Raw genomic sequence first — 25757 nt, 5'->3', positions numbered from 1 at the left:
AAGGGAACTCTTTCAGAAAACCGCCCAGCAGCAAAAAAAAGAATCCTCTCAGCAGGTTGCAACCTTCCCTGTCAGCTTCACTCCTCAGACTTTCTCAGGAAGCCGGCAAAGAAGATCACATATTGGCATGTGATTGTGGGATGCTTTGCAGCTAGTCATCAGCGCGAATAGGTTGCTAAGAACCCAGATCACAATCTTGTGATGGAGTGTGTATATGATATATTTGGTGTATATGATAAATTTAATAAATGATTTAAATGATTTAATTATTATTTTGATTTCATAAATGCTATACATACTGCAAAATATACCCTTCCTGAGGCCAACATTAACATAAACAGTAGTTGTAACTGGTCATTAAGCAAGGACTACCTGTACTAATTTTTGATATACATTTACTGACATAAAAAAATTCTTTGACAAATATAACATGATCTTTTTGAACTCCAGTATGCAAGTGGACCCACCTGCATTCGCTAGAATCCATTTCCACCAGTCTGCTTGTGAACCACCAGAAGAAAGGCTTATTGTGACTTGGACTTATACTTTCCTGCCAGCTTCACCACTGGCTTTGTTTGTTGGAAACAGGCAGGAAGTTGCACGTCCTGATAATCTAAGGTCCTTGCTTAAAGATGACAAATGGGACGAGTAGGATTATCATTAAGTAATGCAGACATCACATAATGTTGCCTTTACGACTGACTTGCTTAGCAATGGAAATTACAGTCCCAATTACCATTGTTAAGCAAGGACTATCTGTAGATATTGTGAAAGAAAATAGATATCAAAGTTTAGGTGCAATATCTTTAATTGATACCACTACTAATTTCACTACATTGTAAATTTGAGATTTACAATGAGGAAGTCCATTTATAGTTAAAACAGAAATAATTAACCTTCATGGCAGAAATCAGAGCTTGAAAAATGCTACATAAAACTCAGTGTTCCTTGTCTAACATTTTATTCTATTGCAATTCCATGAAGTGGAATAAATAAACATTAGATTTAACAAAGTACTTACTTTGTATCTTGTTGGACTAGATAGAGCTGGACTTTTACAAATGTTTTCAGTGGCAGAAACAAAAGTCAAATGTTCTAAGCTAGGATCAGCGTATACTGATTGTCGTAATGTATTGTCATTGCAAATTGATTCCTTAAAGTTGGGTGGTGTAGAAGGAAAGACAGACCTAAGAAACAAAGTAGAGGGGAATTGCAAAGTCTAATGTCAATTTAAATATCTTCAATAACTTTCTGAAAAGTTTCTTTTTAAAGAAGAATTCTTAACAAAGGAAACAAAGATAAAAATTGGTATCCCCTAAAAAACAAAAATAACATTTTCTGATAGGTTAATGAATAAATTCAATTTTAGTGGTTGAATGCAATATCTCAAATCCTTTGTATCCCTAATTTTTTAAAAAGGGAACCATCTTTGCCTGAGACACCAAATTGGTGATACAGAACATGGAAGCAATACTATAAGATAAAGCATAATAATAACCTGTCTCTCATACATAAGCATAGCCTATCTCTTAGATACATAGAACTCTTACCCTGTAAAAGTGGTTCCTGAAGATTCACTTGGTGATGAATGAGTCAGTGGGGAAGTTGAAGGTCTGAAGCTATACTGTTCATCTGAAATTTGTACACCAGGTGTTGATGTCATAAGCTTTGGTTCAGTTCTTCCAACAGCTTCATCTGAAAAATATTTTGGATCTTAGTGATATCTAAATAGTATTGCCAGTTCCCTAAATATTGTGATGTACTAATGTGTCTTCAACCTTTCAGATCAGGCAGGAATTTTCAGTGCGCTAAACTGGACACTGAGGGGAGGCAATTTTTTAAACTATAATTTGCTGAATTCTCACTTAAAGCTCGATCATGACTATAATTTATAACCCAACATACTAAGTAAGAATCAATCAATTGGCAGAACAAATGTAGTCAAATATAAGCTTGAATAAATGGGGCAGCTTATAAACTGAATAAATAAAATAGACAGATTGCTTTCTACTATCTGTCCACCAAACAGTTATAATACTGTACTCAAATCATAGTAATAGAAATATGTAAGGTATGTGAACTTATATGAAAAGAAATTCCCAAAGGGAAATACTATGCATCTAATTCAAAGAGAGGCTCACAGAAGATATAAGATCCAGAAGGCCAGCTGATACAGAGATATTACAGGTATTATTTGATAAAACATTTACTTCTGATACCTATCTTACCGATATATACAGGTGAAACTCAAAAAATTAGAATATCATGCAAAAGTTCATTTATTTCAGTAATGCAACTTAAAAGGTGAAACTAATATATGAGATAGACTCATTACATGCAAAGCAAGATAATATTGTGAAAAGGTGCAATATTCTAGGTTCAAAGTGTCCCACTCTAATAAGCTAATTAAGCTATAACACCTGCAAAGGGTTCCTGAGCCTTTAAATGGTTCAGTAGGAATCACAATCATGGGAAAGACTGCTGATCTGACAGTTGTGCAGAAAACCATCATTGACACCCTCCATAAGGAGGGAAAGCCTCAAAAGGTAATTGCAAAAGAAGTTGGATGTTCCCAACATGCTATATCAAAGCACATTAATAGAAAGTTATGTGGAAGGGAAAAGTGTAGAAGAAAAAGGTGCACAAGCAGCAGGGATGACCGCAGCCTGGAGAGAATTGTCAGGAAAAGGCCATTCAAAAGTGGGGATTTTCACAAGGAGTGGACTGAGACTGGAGTCAGTGCATCAAGAGCCACCACGCACAGACGGATCTTGGACATGGGCTTCAAATGTCGCATTCCTCTTGTCAAGCCACTCGTGAACAACAAACCATGTCAGAAGCGTCTTACCTGAGCTAAAGAAAAACAGACCTGGTCTGTTGCTCAGTGGTCCTCTTTTCTGATGAGAGCAACTTTTGCATCTCATTTGGAAACCAAGGACCCAGAGTATGGAGGAAGAATGGAGAGGCACACACTGCAAGATGCTTGGTGTTGGTCCACTGTGCTTCATTAAGTCCAGGGTCAACGCAGCCGTCTAGCAGGAGATTTTGGAGCACTTCATGCTTCCTTCCGCAGACGAGCTTTATGGGAATGCTGACTTCATTTTCCAGCAGGACGTGGCACCTGCCCACACTGCCAAAAGCACCAAAAACTGGTTCAATGACCGTGGGATTACTGTGCTTGATTGGCCAGCAAACTCGCCTGACCTATGGGGCATTGCCAAGAGACTCTATGGGGCATTGCCAAGAGAAAGATGAAAGACATGACACCAAACAATGCAGAAGAGGTAAAGGCTGCTATTGAAGCATCCTGGTCTTCCATAACACCTCAGCAGTGCCACAGGCTGATAGCTTCCATGCCATGCCGCATTGAGGCAGTAATTGCTGCAAAAGGGGCCCAAACCAAGCACTGAGTACATATGCATGCTAATACTTTGCAGAGGTCCGATATTGTTCTACGTACAATCCTTGTTTTATTGACTGCATGTTAATATTCTAATTTTCTGAGATTGTGGATTTGGAGTTTTCATGAGCTGTAAGCCATAACCATCACAATTAAGACAAATCACAGCTTGAACTATCTTGCTTTGCCTGTAATGAGTCTATCTCATATATTAGTTTCACCTTTTAAGTTGCATTACTGAAATAAATGAACTTTTGCACAATATTCCAATTTTTTGAGTTTCACCCATAGGAGAAAACACAAACATTTATTTTTCAATTTCAGAGAAATAGGATGTTGATAAAGATAAGCAATGTATGGTATTACTATAAATTATATAGATTATGGATTATAACTTTCTATTATAAAGTATAGCCATTTGCTGATGAAATGTAGCATTTTTCTTTACAACCCTCCAGTGCAGAAACTGTAATACTTCCCCATAAAAGGTTGCATTTTTCAACTAAAATTTATTTATTCCTAATAGCATTATACAAATGTAAACAGAATGTTCCAAGAAGATAGCAGGTAGATTAATGAGTCTTCCACAGAATTCATAATATTAACGATCTAGTAATTAAATTAGTTATTGCTTATTTGGTTGTTGCTAGGAAAACTCCTAACTGGTTCTACTTGGAAGCACCATATGGGCTTAAAGAAGAAATGTAGACTATTGTTAATTTTAAATAAGAATTGGATGCATTTCTTTCTATCTATATCTGTACCAAAGATTTAGGTTTATATTTAGATTTATTAGATTATATGCCGCCCTTCTCCCAAAGACTCAGGGCGACGTATAACATTAAAAGAAACACATAATACAAAAGTTTAAAAAAATTAAATGGAATAACCCAAACAAACCCAATAAGATTTAACAATAACATTTTTTAAAAAAAAATCGAATTAAAATTAACAATGACCAATAATTTATTTTGTTTTGTTCAGGCCAGGCTGGCTTGCAGGAAAAGCCAACTTTTTAGGGCACGTCGGAAGGATCTGAGGTTGGGGATTAAACACAGCTCCGGGGGCAGCTCATTCCAGAGGGAAGGCGCTCCCACAGAGAAGGCTCTCTCCCTGGGGGTCTCTAGCCAACACTGTCTGGCCGACGGCACCCTGAGAAGGCCAACTCTGTGGGATCGCACTGGACGATGGGAGGCTACCGGTGGCAATTGGTGGTCTCGCAGGTACCCTGGGCCTAAGCCATGGAGCGCTTTAAAGGTCATAATTAGTACCTTGAATCGCACCCGGAAGACAACCAGCAACCAGTGCAGGCCACCTAAAAGGGGTGTAACATGGGAGCATCTAGGTGCCCCCATGATAGCCTGCACAGCCGCATTCTGGACTAATTGAAGCCTCCGGGGGCTCTTCAAGGGCAGCCCCATGTAGAGAGCGTTACACTAGTCCAGGCGAAAAAGGATGAGGGCATGAGTGAGGGCATGCACAGAGCATCCCGATCCAGGAAGGGGCGCAACTGACGTACCAGGCGAACCTGATAAAAGGCCCCCCTGGTCACGGCCATCAGGTGTTCTTCTAAAATAAGCCGCGTATCCAGGAGGATGCCCAGATTGCGGGCCCTCTCTGAGGGGCTAAAATTTCTCCCCCTATCATCAAAGATGGAACAAGATGCACAAATCAGGATGGAGGGATTGAGCTTGAGCCTGTTCCTCCCCACCCAGATCCGCACAGTCTCCAGGCATCGGGACATCACATCGAGGGCATTGTTTGGGTGGTTTGGGGTAGAGATGAAAAGTTGGGTATCAACAACATATTGATGATACCGTACCCCCAAACCACGGATGATCTCACCCAGTGGTTTCATATATATGTTGAACAGGAGGAGTGAGAACCGACTCCTGGGGCACCCCACAGGTGACGCGCCTCAGGGTCAATCCCTGCCCTCCAGTCAACACAAACTGCAACCGATCCGACAGGTAGGAGGAGAACCACCATAAAATGGTGCCCCCCACTCCCAACCCCCCGAGTCATTGCAGTAGAATACCATGATCAATGGTATCGAAAGCCACTGAGAGGTCTAATAGGACCAGGACAGAGGAGCAGCCCCTGTCCCAGGCCCGCCAGAGATCATCGACCAACACGACCAATGCCGTCTCCGTGCTGTATCCGGGCCTGAAACCCGACTGAAATGGATCCAGGTAGGCAGCTTCATCCAGGGACTGGGGAAGCTGACATGCTACCGCATTCTCAACAACCTTCGCTGCAAAGCGAAGGTTGGAGACCGGACAATAGTTGGCTAAAGTAGCTGGGTCCAGGGAAGGCTTCTTAAGGAGGGGCCTCACCACCGCCTCCTTCAAGGCGGTGGGAAAGAACCCCTCTCTCAACAAAGTGTTGGTAATCGCCTGGAGCTAGCCTCGTGTCACCTCCCAGGAAGCCGAGACTAACCAAGAGGGACACGGGTCCAGCACACAAGTGGCAGCACTGAGTCTCCCCATAATCCTGTCCATGCCCTTGGGGGTCACAGGATCAAACTAATCCCAGATGGTTTCCACAAGATTCATCCCCGTCGACTCGCCCGAATCTACCCAGTCAGAGTCTAAGCCTGTCCGGATCTGAGCGATTTTATCCTGCAGATACTGAACAAATTCTTCAGCCCTATCCTGCAAGGGGTCTTTCCCAGCTTCTTTGTTAAGTAAGGAGCGGGTCACCCTAAACAGAGCGGCTGGGCAGTTATCTGCGGACGCAATAAGAGCAGGAAAATGTTGCCGTTTTGCCACTTTTATCGCCACTAAGTAGGATTTAATATGAATTCTTACTAGTGTTCGATCAGATTTGGACCGGCTGGCCCTCCAACCACTCTCTAGGCGTCTTTTCCGGCATTTCATCTCCTGGAACTCCTCAGTAAACCAGGGAGCTACCTGGGATTGACACCACGTCAGAGGCCGCAAAGGCACAACACGATCCAAAGCCCCAGTGGCTGCCCTATCCCAGGCTTCCACTAGGGCTTCGGTCGAGTTGTGAGCAAGGGATTCAGGAAAAGTCCCAAGCTCCATCAGGAACCTTTGAGGGTCCATCAGGCGCCTGGGGCAGAACCATCTAGTCAGTTCCGCCTCCCTGCGGTTAGGGATAGCAGTATGGAAGTCAAGCCTGATGAGGAAATAATCCGACCATGACAAGGGTTGGATAGAAATATCCCCTAAATCTACATCATTCATCCACTGCCCAGAGACAAAAATCAGGTTGAGCGTGTGTCCCCCATTATGGGTGGGGTCTTGAATTAACTGAGTTAGGTCCATAGCCGTCATGGAAGCCATGAACTCCCAAGCTGACTCAGATGTCTCCCCAATGGAAGGCAGATTGAAATCCCCCAGGATCATAAGCCTAAGGTAGTCAGAAGCCATTCTTTGTTTTTTTTTCTTTACCTTTTCACCTTTTTTCTTTGTACTTTTACCATATTTTTTATCTGATGTTTTTTTCTTTCTTTGGTTATTTACTTTTTCTTCATGTTTAAATTTGATAAAATTATGTTTTTAAAAATTCTGCGCAGTATTTTTGGCTGACAAAATATTCTAATTTAGTATCAGCACCTTTTAACTTAAGCTACAGTGATGAACACATTATGATATTGAAAAGTTATCCTTAATGTGTAGTTCCACTCTAGAAAAAGGACAATACTATAGCTTTCTCACTGTTATTGTTTTTTTAATTAGGATCTTTGTAAACAAGCAACAAATTAAGGAACAACAAAAACAAATAATCTACGTATAGATAATACTATACTTAACATTAAACTATAAAAGGCAGAGTAAGAAAGAGAGAAGACTCTGAAAACCAGTAGTTGATATTCAATAGAGATGAATAAAACTCCCCCAGAAATGAAGTGGAGGAATCCCATACCACTATCATAGCAGGTCCTTGTCTTCTGACAAAAGAAATTAAACTGCCCTTAGACCTGCAGAAATTCATATACAAGATTTTATCTTACCCACAATGGTCTGATTATCAACATGTATGTTTTCAAAAGTCACATGTCTTTCATTATAGCATGAACTATTATCTTTATTTGTAGCTTTTTCATTCTTTGGAATAGGGGGAACTAATATTGGAATAACTTTTAAATCGAAAGGGAGGGTGCTTATGTTAGCTCTTTCTTCTGATTTAGAATTGGTTGGATAAAGGGAAAAAAAGAGTTAACAACTTGATCAATTATTTGTGGTTGATTTTTTTCACTTATACAAATGCACCATTTCATAAAAATTATCATCAATATTAATAATGATTGAAAACTAGGCAATCAGAATGGGTACAACAGTAGAAAAATTCTCACTGAACAGAATAATTAAATCTGGGATATAACTAATTTGTCCTGTAACATTCCTAGGAAATAATTTATGCATTTAGCTGTACATTAGCATGCCATAGCTTTCTGTTATTTCAATGTTAATGCATTTCTTTACCCAACAAGTATAATGGAGTACTCTATTGTATTGCATTCTTAAGTAAAACTGAATACACTTGAATGTAAAAAACAGCCACACTATTTTTAGTGAATAAAAATCCAATTATTTAATATTCCAACTAATTTTGATAATTAAAAAAACTTTTCAGATTATTTCTAAAGCATGTACAATTGTCATGACTTAGTTTTTTTTTAAAAAAAATACAAAGTTAATGCATCGATTTGTAATAATTAGGACTGAAGGACACTTATAAGAAAAATAAGTACCCGTATTTTTTGGAGTAGAAGACGTACTGGAGTATAAGACGCACCATGATTTTGAAAAGGTAAATTTAAAGAAGTTTTTGCACTCTGCAGGCCTCCCAAACCCTCTGCACACCTCGTTTTTTGCAAAAAAGGGGGGGGGGATGCAGAGCTTTGGGAGGCTTGTAGAGTGCTCCTGGGGACAGTCTGCTCCTCCCCAGCTCCTAAGAGCACTTTGCAAGCTTCCCAAACCCTCTGCACGTCCATTTTTACAAAGGGGGCAGGGTTTTATGCCAAAAATGCTGTATTCAGTGTATAAGATGCACCCAGATTTTCACCCTGTTTGAGGGGGGGGGAAGGTGCGTCTTATACTCTGAAAAATATGGTCAATTAGAAATGTTAGGTACTTCTCTCAATTTCCCCTTTTTTAACTCATGTTTTCCAGAATTTGACTTCCCCATTTCTTTTAGATGGCCTATTGTGGGAAAGTATGGCAAGAAAGATAAAATAGAAAAATTATTTTCTTTTACAATAATGCATTTATTTAACTGATTGTAAGATCCAAATTACTACATTTTGGGCTGGGTTTACATGGCTATACTATGACATTGTTTCTTTTAATAGATAGTTAAGCTGTTGTGATCATTATTTTTACATGCAAAACCAAGGCATAACCGTAATTTCAAAACCATGAGTACTTGCTTGAAATTTTATGCTAAACAAAAAACAAAGGAAATGAATTACATGACTTAGTTAGTATGATCCTCAAATACTACACATATTATGCCACGTATGCCTATTTTCCAAAGTAAGTCCAAAAATAAATCTAGAACAAATTGCTACATTTACTTCCTTTATTACTTCTTCTGAAGCAGAGATAGTTTGCACCTTAATATTTTATTCCAATATTTATGCACAATTTTACATTTCATGCCAAATAAGTCAGGAACGTATAATGGAAAACCTCTGACACTGCTCACTATTTCACTTTAAAAAAAACCTATTCATATTTCCATTTCTTTAGTTATCTTTTTATTATCCAATTTCAATCAAACTGGCAAATCAAGACTTTCATTAAAAATTGTTTTCCTTATTTGTCATAAAAGTGCCTTTTGAATTCAAGTCAGGTTAAAGAAAAAAATATTAAAACTCACTTGGGATTGATAGTAACTCGGTCTCTGAAGATACTCCAGCATTTTTGGATGGGTCTTCTTTTGAATTTTGTAATGAAGTCTGCTCTTTTGATGGAAAATATTCCACTGTATTCGATGACGTCTGAACATATTCCATTTCTGCTTTCTGCTCAGAAGAAATGCTACAGTGCAATCCTCCAACACATTTTCCCTCATATATTTTTTCCAGTTGCTGATTCTCTTTTCCATGGTTGGTATTGAAATTGTCTTTAGATGAATCTCCCAAAAAAGAAGTTTTGGATTCATGCAGAGACAAAACTTTGTGCTTAGCTATGGTGGTGCCTTCATGTTTAATCAAGTTTTCTTGTTCATTGTTGCTTTCAACTTCTTCAGCTCTTCTGAGATATTTTTCTATATCAAATGTACTATTTTCTATATTGCTTGATAATAACTGATTGACAACTGAGAAGTCTGAGAGCTTGTCACCTTTTGGAACATTTATTCCTTCTTTATTTTTATTTGAAAGTGCCATCATCAAAGCAGCTAGCTGTGATGGTTCAGCGCTAACAGAAGCATTTGCAATTGCAGATGCAATTGTGCTCACACTCAGGACAGAGGGCTCAAGTTGAAGGTGCTTTCTTTCAGGTTCTCTGTGTCTAGGTTGATTCTGAATGGAGAAATACGTGACTTATTGAAGGTTTAACATTACATTAAAACATTTAATTCAACTGAACTAGTGGTGGGTTCCGAATCCCATTGCAACCGGTACGCTGCAACGGGGCCGGGGGCCCACCACGTTCACGCGTGCATGAACCCCCACCCGCAATGCTCCAGCTGTTCGGTGGAGCATCGCACAAGTTCCGTACGCTCCGTGTGCATGCGCAAATGCCCCTATAGGCTCAAATAGCAGAAAGGAGAGCGGGCGGGTGGGTTGGCCATTCCAGAGCACCGTATGGGAACAGTACGTGGTGCTCCCAGCAGGCACCGGTATGCCTGTACCGGGGCATACCGGTCATATCCCACCACTGAACTGAATGGAAAACTCATCACAATCTTTCTCAACCACTTGTCTAGAAAAAGCGATCCAATTATAACTGGACATTATGCACCACAAATGCTGCTTGTGCCACATTAAATCCCTTCAGAAAAGTTATGTTTTATATTCTAATCTCAACATGAATAACTGTACTTTAAAACAAATGGCAGACTTATTTTAGTAGTTTTATAAAACCAAACTTTTTTATCAATACTTTTGCTTTGATTTTGGAATCTATTTGCATACTTACAGTTCTATTTTCTCTGGACTGCATATCTGATTCACCAACAGCAGAAGTAGCAAATGCAACTTCCTTTTTAATGCTTTCTTTTACATCTCCTAAAGAAATTAACAAAACAGATAAGACAGTCAAAAACCCATATAATTTATCATATTTTTCACACTATATGACACACTTTTCCTCCTCCCAAAAATGAGTGGAAATGTCTGTATTTCTTATAGAGTGAATATTGTAGAAGGGGGGTTGGATTGGCCTTCACTGCCAATCAGCTGATTGGCAGTTGGATCGGCCTCCTGGAATACCACCGATCAGCTGTTCTATGAATGGCACTCGGCGACAAATGGCAGCAATCAGCAGCAATTCCCACCACCTAGAACAGCTGATCGGCAGTATTCAGGGAGGCCGATTCAACCACCAGTCAGCTGCTCGGCAGTGAAGGTTCTAGTGTTCTCCGGCAGCAGCAGCACAAGTATGCTAGCCAGATGAATACCAGATGGATGCTGGGAGGCAGAGGCAGATATTTTTTCTTGTTTTCCTCCTATAAAGCTAATGTGCATCTTATATCCGGAGGATCTTATAGTGTGAAAAATATGGTAAACAGGTTAGAACATCGTTTAAATTAATAACAGTGAGAAAAGAGGCCCAGCATTTTAAGGAACAAATGCTGGTCTTTAGCTTTTCGTACAGATTTGAAAGCAAACTTTGCAAATAGCAATTGTTGTGGACTCTCCAAAAATAATTTCATAAACTATGATTTATGATCACAAAGAATGCTTTATGAACACCTATACTACAAGTAGTCCTCCACGTATGATCACTATTGGGCCCAAAAATGTTGAATGACACACTACATGACCACTTTGCTTAATGATTGTAATCCTGGCTCTCCCGGTTGCAGTTGTCCCTCGGTCCATTGTAGAAATGGATCTCAAATCTGGTGGAATCAATTTTCTTACTGCAGACTTTCACAGATGCTAGATTTTAATCATCAAGCTTCACCCAAACAAAAAAACCTCACCCAATAAGAAATAAAGCAAATATCTCCATATTTGGTAGTAACTAGTCAGTAGACATATTTTAAAGTCCATGAAGTACCATTTTCTATAGGGTTCTATATATGGCTCAGTGGCTAAGATGCTGAGCTTGTTGATTGAAAGGTCAGCAGTTCGAATTCCTAGGGCCGCGTAATGGGGTGAGCTCCCGTTACTTGACCCAAGTTTCTGCCAACCTAGCAGTTTGAAAGCACATTAAAAAATGCAAGTAGAAAAATAGGGACCATCTTTGGTGGAAAGGTAACAGTATTACGTGCACTTTGGCATTTAGTCATGCCGGCTACATGACCATGGAGACGTCTTCTCTTTGGCTTTGAAACAGAGATGAGCACTGCCCCCTAGAGTTGGGAACGACTAGACCATTTTTTACTGCATATCATAGAAGGGGCTGTATCTCTTTCCAATTACTATTGACCTATATATCTTTTAATGTTAATTTCTGTAAAAAATATATAGCTCTTTCCCAATTTTGGAATGGCAATAAGAAAAAGAACTCCAAGGTCTTCAGAAAGGGAGAAAATCTGCACCAATGCCTGCAATTGTCCTGAAGGGGGTGGAATCCTTGCTTATGCTGTACAAAAAAAGTCTATGTGTACATCCTATGTACTGTATTTCCTATAATAGACAAAGGAGAGCCTGATTCTTGGTATGTGACCCATGAGGAGAGGATTAACAGATTAACCTATTAGGCTTACGCATTTATTGCTCAAAATTTGAGGTGACAACAATAGTCACCATCACCTTTGTGAAATGAGAGAAATAACAGAATAATCTCATGAAAACATACTGAATATGATATAAATTGTGAGACAGGCACCAATTTTATAGCACAATTAAAATTTCTGGATTTTGGAGCCAATCCATCTCTAATACTAGGGGAACATGCAAAAAAGTTATTTCCATCATTAGCCTCTATTCATATTGGAAGCTCTACATCTGATTAGGCAAGGAATATAATATGGTGCTGTGCCATAGTCTGGTTCTACAAACTGCAAGTAACAGTTTGAAAAAAGTCTGACTTCTCTAATTAGGACTAAAAATGAAAAATCCAAGAAACTAGTCTCTCTGAGGTCAGATTAATACGATTCTTTGGGAAAGGGTTTAGCAACAATTCAAGGTTATCTAACAAATATACTATCTTTTAAATAAAAGTCTACTATAGACATCCCAAAGGTGCTTTTTTACAAGAGGCAACTGGACTTTGTGTTTTTCTTTGAAAATGTTTCACTTCTCATCCAAGAAGCTTCTTCAGCTCTGAATGGAAGGTGAAGAATAGAAGGATTTATACTCCTTCCAGAGTAGTATATCTAGGAATAATAGATGCAACCATAGAGAACAGTGCTTCTGAAAAAATATGGTACTAGTGTCCTTTCACTGTTCTTTTTCTAAAGGATCAGAAGGGAGAGATGACTGGCTGGCACTGCTAGCCTCCATTCATTCCAGTGTCTGAACCATCCAGCTTCCCAAAGGACCACTGACGAGCTTACTGCACACCAGAAACAGCATACAGCTCATTCCCAGTAAATCAGCAGCTACAGCACTAATTATGTTTCCCTGAAGGGAATGAAGCTAAGTACTAACAGGAAATAACCCTATGTCACTGGGACCTAGGTGGCGCAGTGGTTAAATGCAGCACTGCAGGCTACTGCTAGATCAGCAGGTCAGCGGTTCAAATCTCACCGGCTCAGGGTTGACTCAGCCTTCCATCCTTCCGAGGTGGGTAAAATGAGGACCCAGATTGTTGGGGGCAATATGCTGACTCTCTGTAAACCGCTTAGAGAGGCCTGAAAGGCCTATGAAGCGGTATATAAGTCTACTGCTATTGCTATTGCTATTGCTATCAATGGTTGGCTATCAGAGAAATCTGTGTCCATGGACAGTAAGTTATTATCCATGTACTTGCTGGCCATAAGACCCTATAAAACACTAAAATAAAATAATAAAAAAATAAAGCAAAATTGAGAATGGGTTAGCTATTCTAATTGTTATGGTTATGAGGACAATTGCCCCAACTATTGAAGATTTCTGTTTCATAAAGAAAGACAAGACTAGAACTGGCTAGAACTGAAGAAAGATGCTATTCCCTTCACATCACAATGAGTAACATTAGAAAAAATCTAAGCTTTCTCTCCAGGGTTGGTGAAAGGAGATAGCCAATACTGCAAAATAAACAAATATTCAGAAGTGAAATACAATCAATACATTCAAACATACAATAAATATTATTATATTTAAAGTAGAAATTACCTTGACAATTACTAGAAATATTCAAATCCTGTTCACCAGAGTTTGTTGTATATATATCAGATTGCCTCAACAAAGCTATGGGCTGTCTCTTCTTTGGAGAAGTGATATGATAACCAAAAGATGGCTATAAAAAGACACAGTGAAAGCAATACATTTAGGGAAATGTATGGACTAAATCTAGCAATATCAAATGTCAAATTGTTTATATAAGCTAAGAATTCTGTCTTGCCCATAACCCTTCAAATGAATCTTCTTTATTTTTAATAATCTGCCAACAAACTATAATAATTTTAACTAAAAACAATGCAAAAACACATATGTGTCTCCTGTATATAAAAGCAGCTATATATGTACCCGTTTCACATCACCACTTCCACCAAGACAACCAAGAGCCTCAGATTTCTGACCAAAGAATTCTCCCAGAGAAAGTCGTAAATAACTTGCATCTCTATTAAAGTCATTTTGAGACTCTCTTAATATATTATGGTTATTAACTGATTTCCAAGATGCATCTTCTAATCCAGATGTATTTTGCAGGTCCATTTTCTCTTCCTGAAATTATACAAAACACAAAAATACCAAAAATTATCTTTAGGTTTTTAATACAAATATTATAGAATGTATCTATTTAATGTTGATGTTACTTACCTGTATAAATCTGTGTTCCCTTTCAAATACTTCCTGATCTTGGGCAATCATAGCTATTGCTTCAGCTTTTGGGAAAGGTTGGGGGAGGAATAAGAGAGAGAGAAAAAGAGAATACTTAACATAAAATTAAAGCCAAATTATAACAGAAGCCCAAGAGTTTACTTGACACTCTTATAACTTCTTATAATTTCTTATAACTTCCTATATAAGCTTTATAAAAAGAACAGGTATTATTTTCTTTCATTTCTACTAGAATATACTAGCTATTGTACACTAGAATATCTATACTATATACCCTTGATGGTAAACCTATGGTACGCGTGCCACAAGTGGCACACAGAGCCATTTGTCAGGGCACATGAGGTGTTGCCCTGTCAGCTGGCTAGCGCACATGTGCGCGGAGGCCAGCTGACTTCGGCCTTCTTTTGAGGCCGTTTTTCGCCATCATACTTACGGTTTGCTCATAGGGCCACTTTTAGCCCTCCGGAACTTTCAGGAGGCTTCAGGGAAGCTCCAGAAGCCCTCGGAGGGCCTCCTGCGGGGAGGCTGTTTTCGCCCTCCTCAGGCTCCTATAAAGCCTTTGGAGCCTGGGGAGGGCGAAAAAAGCAAGCCAAAAATGGGGGGGAGCGCTGGTCATGTACGCATGCACGCTGGGGTTGTGCGCATAGCATTATGGGTGTGGCACAACCATACAGGACCCCCCTGCGCTCCCCCCGCTTTTGGCACGTGAGCCACAAAAGGTTCGCCATTACTGCTATATACCATATTTTTCGGAGCATAAATTTCCATCCTAAGAGAGGGTGGAAATTTGGGTGCGTCATACTCCAAATGTAGCTTTTCGGAAGTGTTTTTTTCAGGCCTAATGAGGCACTTCACTCATTTATTCACTTAAAGATTTGAAGACTGCCTTAAGAGGTACTTCTTTTGTCCAGTTTCTATTTTGGGGAGATAATCCTTTCAAGGACAAGGCAGAGAGTTCCTGTGGCTACTGATTTCTATTCTTATGGGGATAATTCCTTTAAGGGGAAGGCAGGAATTTTTCCTATCTGGCTATCTGAGTTTTCCCAATGGTTTCCTTCAGGCAAGCACTGGGCTGGTTTGTTGATTCAGCTTTGTTACATTTTAAGTGCTTATGTGCTTTTTGCTAAATGCCCAGATTTAGTTAAGATCCCCCCCCACTCCGGCTTCCTGGGGAGATGGAGGGAAATGGCAAAAAGTGTCATTTATTAAACTATTGTGTTTGCTTGCTTTTCTGGTGCTATGGGGATAAAAATGAATAGAATTTTTTCCCCTATTTTCTTCCCACAAAACTAAGGTTTATCTTATATTCTAAAAAATACAGTATATATTCATTTCTACTAGAATATACCATATTTTTGGAGTATAAGATGCACCTTTTTCCCTCAAAAAAGAGGCTGAAAATCTGGGGTGCATCTTATACACTGAATACAGCACTTTTTGCCTACCGAAACCCTGCCTCCTTCACCAAAATGGCCATGCATAGCCTTCAAGAGGTTTCCAGAGTGCTCCTGGAGGCTGGGGAGAGAAAAAATGAGTGGAAAACGGGTGATTTTTTGCTTGTCCCCCCTCCTGGAGCACTCTACAATCCTCCTAAAGGCTATTCATGCCCTCTTTTTTTTTTTTTAAAGGGCCCATTTTTGCGAAAAATGGGGCATTTTGGGGAGATCTGCAGAGTGCAAAAACTTTTTTTTTTAAATTTGCATCTTCAAAATCTTGGTGCATCTTATACTCTGATATGTCTTATACTCTGAAAAATATGGTATCTATGGAATAACACCGAAATATTTAAGCCATTTGGAATATCCTGTCTGTATCACTGTACTCATAACAAATACTGTGTGCATTTTGAAAACCTAAAATAGTCTCCACATGTGAACCAGGTTTTCCTGTTGAAGCAGCTATTTTAAAATTCATTCTGTATTTTTAAAAGTAAATATTAAACATTAGCTTTGTAATTTTGTGATTTTACTTATTTCTTGTTTTAATTATTCTGAAAGCATACTTATGTCCACTCTCTTACTGACACCTGAATTATAATCTGCCTAGCATACTAGATATAGCAACTCAGTACATTGTTTCTAGTAATAAAACTTTTTAACGATTAGTTCAAAGAAAAATTACCAAGCTTTACATGTATGATTTATATACGTTTCATTACTATTTCTAATAACATAGTAATTCTTGATATTCAGAAGTTAATTATTTCAAGTGTGAGCTAGCAAATGGATGCTATTTTAGAATTATAAATTTACTAGTAGGAAATTGTAAAAGAAATAAAAATATAATCAGATTTACCTCCAGTTATAAAGTCTCCACTTATGTCTGAAACATTGGATTTTTGTTCTTTATCAAATGAGGTATAATATGCAAGATCTGTCACCCATTTACCCTCTTCATTTTGGTATACAACATTATGTGACTGGTCTTCTGAAAAATGAATGTTATGTTGTCTTTAAATTTTCATGTTAAAGAATTTATATCATATGCATAAGAATATTACAATTAACATATCAAAGTTTGTATTAAGAGCCCTGGTGGTAGAGAGGTTAGAATGCAGTATTGCAGGCTAATTCTGCCCACAGCCAAGAGTTTGATCCTGACAGGCTCAAAGTTAAGTGAGCTTTCCATCCTTCCATGGCCGATGAGGAACCAGATTGCTAGGGGCAATATGCGGAGGTTCTAAACTACACAGAGTACTGTAAAGCAATATGGGGTGGTATATAAGTCTAAGTGCTATTGCTATCACTACTCTAGTTGGCATGGCAAGATGAATGGGTGCCAGAACATTTGAATGACCTAGCACTTTACTGACCTTTCGTTGTATGTTGATCATGTTCAGATTCTTTGCAAATAGTGGGGGACAGATAAACATCAGCCAAAGAAATGTGATTTTCATTAGACATTTGACACTGGTTGGGAAATTTGATTTGTTGTTCTGTATTCCAGATCTCAGAAGCAGCATTATCCTCAATACATTTAAAGTAGAGTGAATCAAGATTTAGCTCAGAGTTGATTTCATTTGTTGCACTCTTTTATGAAAAAGCAAAAATACACAAAAAGTAAAATAAAAGATGCTTTATGTTTTAAAATGGTCTTTCTTTTCATTATCAAGTAACTGATATATTTCCAGGTTATTTTCTGACACCCAGACAAAAATCAACACACTTATACAGGTAGTCCTTGATTTACAACAGTTCATTAAGTGACCATTAAATTTACAAGGGTATGGAAAAAAGTGAGCTATGACCGTTTTTCAGTTACAATCCTTGAAGTATCTCCATGATCATTTGATCAAAATTCAGATGCTTGGCAAAGGGTTCATACATATGACTGTTACTGGGTCCCAAGGTCACATAATCATCTTTTGCAACCTCTTGACAAGTGACATCAATGGGGAAACCAGATTCACTTAACAACCAGGTTACCATCAAATGCAGTGATTTACTTAACTATGGAAAGAAAGATAGTAAAATGTGGCAAAAATTCACCTAACAAATGTTTCACTTAACAAACATTTTGGGCTCAAAATGTTCATAAGTCGAGGACTACCTGTATAGTAGACTTTTATTAACATTTCAATACTTTATCAATGCTCAGATTCTTTGGCTCAAATTTATGATCACCCAAAACAATTCTGCTTCGTTGGATATTTTTATTTGTAAAGAGATTCCATCCACCACTAAATAAAGAAGTAAGAGAACAGCCAAAGCTGAATCTTGCAAGCTACCAAGAAAAAGACGTAGTGCTATTAATAGTTATGTATTATTAAACTAGTCCCGCAATAAACCTATTGAACAACTTTTACATGCTAGTGATACAAACAAGATAGCTAAAATGAAGGCATCACACCACTCTTAAAATAATGAAGTGAGATCCTCCTTTTGCTTAGGTGGTACAGTACACCAGTTTTTTTATTGCTCGAGTGGAAAATTAGATGTGAACATGTTCTGATTAAATTACAGCATGCTGCATTATACTCTAGTGATTCTTACTAAGTTTTACAATATAAAGGTAGTCCATGACCAGAGACTATTCGGTCAGAAATCATGATGGACGTTAAGTGAAGTACCCATGTGATTGTCTCACTTACAATCTCCCATCCCTGCTATTCAAGAATTAAAAATTAATTTATTACAACAAATTTTAGGACTTACATCCTGAACTTACATTTCTGCCATTTCTGCCATCTGTAGTAATTTTGAATATTCCATCTTCCCTATCATAGTCAGGATAGTCTGCAATTATATGCATACAATTTTAAGTTCATTTTATACATATACATACATACATACATACATACATACATACATACATACATATACACACACACACACACACACACACACACACACATATATATGTATATATATCTACATACATACATACATATATATCTTGTTTTCCTTACAATCCGTTGAAATGGGTTGGGCTGAAAGAGTGTGATATATAACTAAAACTTCCACCCTGAGTCTTCCGAGAGTGGCGGCATACAAATTAATTAAATAAATTAAATTAAATTAACTATGCTAAATTAGAGCATAGTTTAGAGATACCATTTGCTCATTTGCTTTCCAATTTTAATATATTAATACACAAAAAAGATCAGTGCCTAAATATAAAAAAGGTGCGTATCAGTGATGTATGGTATTTATGGTAAACATTATTTTTTCATGTACATTTTCTAATTTATAAGACAAAATCTGTCTAAGTTTCTGATGTATAGATATCTGGTTTGCAGATATTTTTGGGAATCGAACTATATTGCCAGAGTATTACTTTTACATTAACTATAATTATTTGATACCACCAGTTATCAGTTAATGTATAAGTGCTCATCTCAAATTTCTTGCTTACTTAAAAGTACCCAGTATTTAGAATGCAAAATATGCCTCCCAACACTGTGGCCTTAACACATTTTAGCTTTTATTTTTAAACACACACACACATATATGTTTGTGTGTGTGTGTGTGTGTGTGAGTGTGTGTGTGACATTTGTGCTGATAAATAAAGGGAGACTAGTATAGATCTATTTCAAGCTATTTAGCTCTCATCAGCGCTATATACATACATACATACATACATACATACATACATACATACATACATTTCTTACTCAATTTATTTGTATATGTAATGGTGTTTAAAGCTTGCAAAAGCACCACACTGTCTTTTATTTAAGTAATTTGATCAGATTAACATACATTAAAAAATTAATAAAAATAAGTTACAAAATTAACTTACCTTCTATCTCTGAACAAATATGTTGAGAATCTGTTTTTCTGCTTTTGATTTCAAAAAGATTTGCTGCTGTTCCCACAGAAAGTTTATCAGAACTCTTATGGTACTCTGATTTAGGATTACATTTATAGTTTTCATTGTTCTTCCATAGGAAGGAAATAAAAGACAACTTACAGTGTATGTAGAGTTAATAAATATATTTACAATCTGTTGAAGTTCATAACAAGTCCTAGTAATATTAAAACTATTTCCACTAAAAATGTAACTAAGGTTAGTTATCCTGTACCTCTTGCCTTGCAATTGTGGGCAACTTGAATTGTTCTTCTTGCATGCTGTGATGTCTTTCCTTAACATCATATGGTTCTTCACAACTTGCAATAGGAGAATGATTTCTTACTGTTGCTTGATAAATAGTTGGAATCTGAAATTTTTCCTGAAGAAGTTAAAGGTTTACATTTTTAACCAAAACATCTTTTAAACTCTGATATTATCTACTTAATGTTAATCATGCTTGCTCATTTCAGTTCCACTTTGCACTAATAAAAAATAAATTTACTGGACCAAAATTGAAGCCAGTGTAGAAAATATTTCAATTAAAGCCAACAAACAGATATTATTACTTCCTATAATTAAAATATCAAGCTGTATTCTCTGAAGTCAGCCATGTTCATTACTATACACAATTCAATGTGTCATATATTCCAGTATATAAAGTCATGCAGGCAAGATCCCAAGATCCCTATAGCACAGTTTCCTCAAAATTGGCTTTGGCTGGTTTATCCTGTTCAACAAGAGATAGCAATAGCACTTAGACTTATATACACAGTGCTTTACAGCCCTCTCTAAACGGTAGTTTCCCTGTTTGCAAAGTGAAGAGGCCCCATAAAACGGTGTGGACTGGGTTATTTCCTTTAGAGGAAAAATGATACACGTAGTCCTCGACTTGCAACCATAATTGCACTCAAAATTTCTGTTGTTAAGTAAGATATTTGTAAGTAAATCACTGTAGTTGAGTTAGTAACACAGTTGTTAAGTGAATCTGGCTTCCCCATTTACTTTCCTTGTGGGAAGGTCACATTAGAGGATCACCTGATCCTCTACACTGCATCCTTCTTAAATATGAGTCAACTGTCAAGCACCTGAATTTGGATCACATGAGCATGGGGATGCTACAAAGGTCGTAAGTGTGAAAAATGATCGTAAGTGTGAAAATGGTCAAAGTCGCTTTTTCAGTGCTATTTTAATTTTGAACTGTTATTAAATGAACTGTTGTAAGTCAAGGACTATCTGAATAGAGTTCTCCCAAATTGTTTGCTCTACACATGCTTAGATGAGGATATGTTTTTAAACAGAATGCTTAGCTTACCATATTTTTTGGACTATAAGATGCACCGGGGTATAAGATGCACCAAGATTTTGAAGAGGTAAGAAAAAAAAGGTTTTGTCCTGCCCGGCCCCCAGGAGCACTCTGCAGGCTTCAGCAGGACTGGGGGGAAGGTAGAAATGCCTCTGTTTTTGCGAAAAATGGGCCATTTTTCACCCGTTTTTTGTGAAAAAATGGGCCTTTTCCCTTCCCCCCCCCCCATCCCTGCTGAAGCCTGCAGAATGCTCCTGCGGGCTGGAGGAAGGGAAAAATGCTTCAGTTTTTGCAAAAAACAGCCTGTTTTTCACAAAAATGGGATGCGGGGGTGAGGAGGCCAAAAATGGCTGTATTCAGTGTATAAGATGCACCAACATTTCCACACTCTTTTAGGGGGGGAAGGTGCGTCATACTCTGAAAAATACGGTACATGTTTCCATACCTCCAGCAACTGATTTACATCCTTTTAGAAACCTTCATTTTAGCTTCTTCTTTAAACAAACAACTTTATTGCATCATTTCAGTGACTGTCAATTTGAAATGTTACAGTGACAGATTTTTCATTTAGGGATACCTGTTCTGGAGGTAATTCCATGCTTTTAATATAGTCCCCATGTTCCTCTGTATCTTCAATTTCTGGCAATACAAGCTGTTCAAAATATGCTTCCAACTGGTCATCACAGAACTCTTCATCTCCAATATCATAATCTAAAATGGAAAAGAAAGGTCTGCTATTAAACAAATGTTTCACATCTTCATCAGTGATCCCTAGAAGGTTATTTGTTGTTTTTAATAGATGTCATTTAAAGTTAGCATTTAGCTGCATGAAAAAACACAATATATGCAATTATATGTTTGCTGATATGATACATCACCATTAATAGAAGCAGAAGAAATTTCCCAGATTTTAATTTTTTATCTCATACCTGTAGAACATTCTTCAAGGCTCTCAAAGCTCAGCAATTTCTCATTTTCTATAAATCTGGAACAGCCAGCCACAGAATTGCTGGCTGTTTCACTTGCTATATCATTCTGATCAGGATCTAATGAAGCAAACTGGAAACATTAATTTAACAAATTATTTGTTTGATAATCTGCAGAATTCTTAGAAATTAATCTATCAGCAGAAAGTCCCAAGAAAAACTCACAAGATGGATACAATGAGCTTATAATAAAAGTTATTCCATTTAAGTTCCACATGGATGGTTAAAAGTAGATCCAAGAAAATTAAAATCTCTTAACTTTATATCACATGAATTAGTGGAAAATATTAAATTTAAAAAATGAAGTTTACACAGTTTCAGTAACCAGGATGGAAATTCTGAAAATATTTGGAATTTTTAAAGCGTTAACAAATACAAAAAAAGTATCTCATAAAGTACAAACTGGAGTTTCAAATAACTTGAACAGTGCAAACATTCCTTAGGCTGATTACAGATATTTGTTTAAATACTGTAATTGTTCAGAAATGGAAAATGAAATTATAGGATGCAAAGTATATATAGTACCATATGCACTTTAACAGATAGTAGAAAAAAGTTACCTGATTTTCATTTTCTTTTTCCAAGGAAATATATTCTTTAGTTGTCAAATCTGAAAGAAAGAATTTGAATCTAACAAACAGATCCATAAAATGATAAATGACAATCACTTGTATTTTTAGTAACTTTCTCTTACATTACAAGCACATACTATAACCACATCTTCCTAATAACGTCAGACATGAGTGTTATTTTCTAATAACATATTTATAACATACATAAAACATCAATAATTCCAAAAAAAATAATGGATTTGACCTTGTTCATGAATTAATGTATAATTCTATCCCCCATTTCTTATCCTCCTTCTCAACCCCCTCCCTTATTAGCACTTTTTTATCCAAAGATGTGATATTACTCTCTTTTGAGCTGATTGCACTTCTGATTATATGAAGATTCTGTCAGTGAATAGTTTTACTATTAAATGAGTAAGATAATAAAGTACACAAAGCCCTCAACTTACAACCACAATTGAGCCCAGAATTTATGTTGCTAAGTGAGAAATTTATTAAGTGAACTTTGTCCGATTTTACGACTTGTCATTTGTTAACTGAATCACTAACTTTTAAAATTAGTAACACAGTTGTTAAGTGAATCTGGCTTCCCCATTAACTTTCCCCTGTCAGGTCACGAAAGATGATCCCATGACCCCTGGATATTGCAACCATGATAAATGTGATCAAGTTGTCAAGCATCCGAATGTAAATCATGTGACATGTAAATCATGCTACAATGGTCATCAATGTAAAAAAATAGTTGTCACTTTTTTCAGTATTGTTGTAACTTAGAACTATCACTAAATTAGCTGCTGCAAGTCAATGACTATCTGTATAAGTGTATTTTTACAATTCAATTTTTTAAAGATTTTTTAAAACCCACAGAAAATATAGTTTCTGGCCATATTGCAAAGTATGGGAGCATGTAACCAACAATGAAAAAAGGCCCTTTCTAGTACCACTACTGGTAGTCATTTCTGAAATTGCAGAAAATATTACTGAATTAGTATTACCACTTTATAAAGCCTTAGCAAGACCACAATTTGAATACTGCATCCAGTTCTGGTCACCACAATATAAAAAGAGACTCTGAGACTCTGAAAAGAGTGTAGAGAAGAGCAACAAGAATGATTAGGCGGCTAGAGGCTAAAACATATAAAGAACGGTTACAGAAATTGGGTATGTCTAGTCCAGGGGTCTGCAACCTTAAATACTTAAAGAGCCACTTGGGCCTATTTCCCACAGAAAACAAAACACCGGGAGCCACAAACCCTGGGTGGGCATGACCAACTCGATGTCACTCATTCCCACCGAGTCACATGTCCCACCTCCAGCCACACCTACCCAAGTTTTGTGGCTATATTTTCTTTTCTATGGGAAAGATACACACACACACACATACTTCTCCCTCTCTCTCCATGTCCCCCTTTCTCCCTCTCCCATTTCTCTTTCTCCTTCTCTATCTCCCACTCCCTCCCTCTCATCTTTCTCTCTCTCCCTCTCCCCCCTCTCTCATTCTCCCTCTCCCATTTCTTTCTCCTTCTCTCCCATCACTTTCTCTCTCCCTCCCTCATCTTTCTCTCTCTTTTTCCCTATCTCCCTCTTTCCCTGTCTCCCCTTCTCTCATCTCTCTCTCCTCCCTCTCCCCATCTCCCTCTTTCTTCCTCTATCTCCTTCTCTTCCCCCTTCTCTTTCTCTCTCTCTCTCTCTCTCTGCTGAGGAACAATCAACAGCCGCAGTGGAGGCTTCCCTTCAGGTAACCCTCCTCCCCCTCTTGCGATTTCCTGGCCAGCTATGGCAGGGCTGGGAGAATGTGCACGCATGGGGAGACCCCCTCTCAAGCGAGCGCCAAAGTGCAGAAAAGGCGCACACAGGGCGGCTGGCTGCTCAATTAAGGAGGGTCTTAACAGGACACCAAAGGACATGGCTTGTTTCCTGAACTAAGGCTTTAGCTATTGCCTTGCCGTGTCTCACCCCCCCCCCCCTGCAGTTCTTCAGCCGAGCATAGAAGACGCAAGCTCCAGCCCGAAGCAGCAGGAAGCAAAGACTGCCTTATGTGCCAATGTGGTGGAAAGGGAGATAGAGTGCCACTTTGCTCCTCCACTAAGGCTCTGGTGACCCTCCTCCTCTCATGCAGGGGGGGGGGGGGGAGAGAGATGATACAGCAAGGCTGGAGCCTTAATGCAGCAGCGAAGCCGCATCCTTTTGCATCCTGTTAAGACCCTCCTTAAGTGAGCAGCCAGTTGCCCCGTGTGCACATTTGCTGCACTTTGGCACTTCCTTGAGGGGGGTCTCAAGCAAGAGAGAGGAGGGAGGGAGGGAGGGAGGAGGGAGGGAGGGGGGAGGGAGGGGAGAGAGATAGAGAGAGAGAGAGAGAGGGAGGGAAGATTGACTGATGAGTGAGCATCTTTGGTGAGGGCTTTTTCTGAGTCTAACACCCAAGGTGGGCATGCAAGTTTCGGCAGGCCAGCTCCCTTTTAAAGCTGGCCCGTCCTCCTTTCTGACATCCCCTTCTCCCAGATTCCATTCCCACCCAGTGTCTCTGGGTGGAGAGCAGGCTGCCGGTCTCCCCAAGCAACTGAGGCATGCCCAGCACAAACAAGGGCCAAAAGAAGCTCCACAAAAGTGAGACGCCAGAGAATCAGCCATGGCCACTTCTCCATTACCACCTTCACCCTTACCTTCTCAGGCCAGGCGAGGGAGGGGCAAAGTGAGTCAGTGATGGGACAGGGAGCTGGAGCACAGGGCCCAAAGAGCCGCATGCAGCTCGGGAGCAGTGCGTTGCCGACCCCCGGTCTAGTCTAATGAAAAATGATGCTATAATAGCAGTGTTCCAATAATTGAATAGCTCCTACAAAGACAAGGGAGTCAAACTATTTTCCAAAGCGCCAATAGGCAAGGCAAGAAACAATGGATGAAAACTAACCAAGGAGAGAAGCAAGCTAAAACTAAGGAGAAAATTAGAGCAATCAACTCATGGAATAGCTTCCCTTCAGAAGTTGTGGGTGTTCCATTACTGGTTTCAAGAAGAGACTGGACAATCATTTTTCTGAAATGGTTTAGGACAGTGGTGTCAAACTCAAGGCCTATGGGCTGGATCCGGCCTGCAGGGTGCTTAAACCTGGCCCACAGGGCTGTCCTGGAAATA

The 25757-nt window shown here is 38.5% G+C and overlaps 1 protein-coding gene across 1 annotated transcript in view; it reads right to left on the bottom strand.

Annotated features, from left to right (window-relative positions):
• CEP192 (centrosomal protein 192) overlaps window positions 1-25757 on the bottom strand; it is a 77851-nt gene that overhangs the window by 44755 nt on the left and 7339 nt on the right. Inside the window, exons 5-19 of the mRNA XM_087707311.1 lie at window positions 22616-22665; window positions 21999-22128; window positions 21647-21780; window positions 19999-20145; window positions 19716-19854; window positions 18642-18709; window positions 17287-17503; window positions 16770-16901; window positions 14454-14518; window positions 14160-14357; window positions 13806-13929; window positions 10516-10604; window positions 9251-9896; window positions 1551-1695; window positions 1022-1187 (exon numbers count right to left, since the gene is read on the bottom strand). Coding sequence (XP_087563437.1) covers window positions 1022-1187; window positions 1551-1695; window positions 9251-9896; window positions 10516-10604; window positions 13806-13929; window positions 14160-14357; window positions 14454-14518; window positions 16770-16901; window positions 17287-17503; window positions 18642-18709; window positions 19716-19854; window positions 19999-20145; window positions 21647-21780; window positions 21999-22128; window positions 22616-22665 — 2450 coding nt within the window. The remainder of the gene's footprint in view (window positions 1-1021; window positions 1188-1550; window positions 1696-9250; window positions 9897-10515; window positions 10605-13805; window positions 13930-14159; window positions 14358-14453; window positions 14519-16769; window positions 16902-17286; window positions 17504-18641; window positions 18710-19715; window positions 19855-19998; window positions 20146-21646; window positions 21781-21998; window positions 22129-22615; window positions 22666-25757) is intronic.

Source organism: Thamnophis sirtalis, unplaced genomic scaffold, assembly GCF_051295495.1.
Source record: "Thamnophis sirtalis isolate CommonGarterSnake01/CBP01778 unplaced genomic scaffold, rThaSir2_p1.2 scaffold_2, whole genome shotgun sequence".
In the NCBI taxonomy this organism is placed as follows: domain Eukaryota; kingdom Metazoa; phylum Chordata; class Lepidosauria; order Squamata; family Natricidae; genus Thamnophis; species Thamnophis sirtalis.
This window is presented reverse-complemented; position numbering and strand designations above follow the sequence as displayed.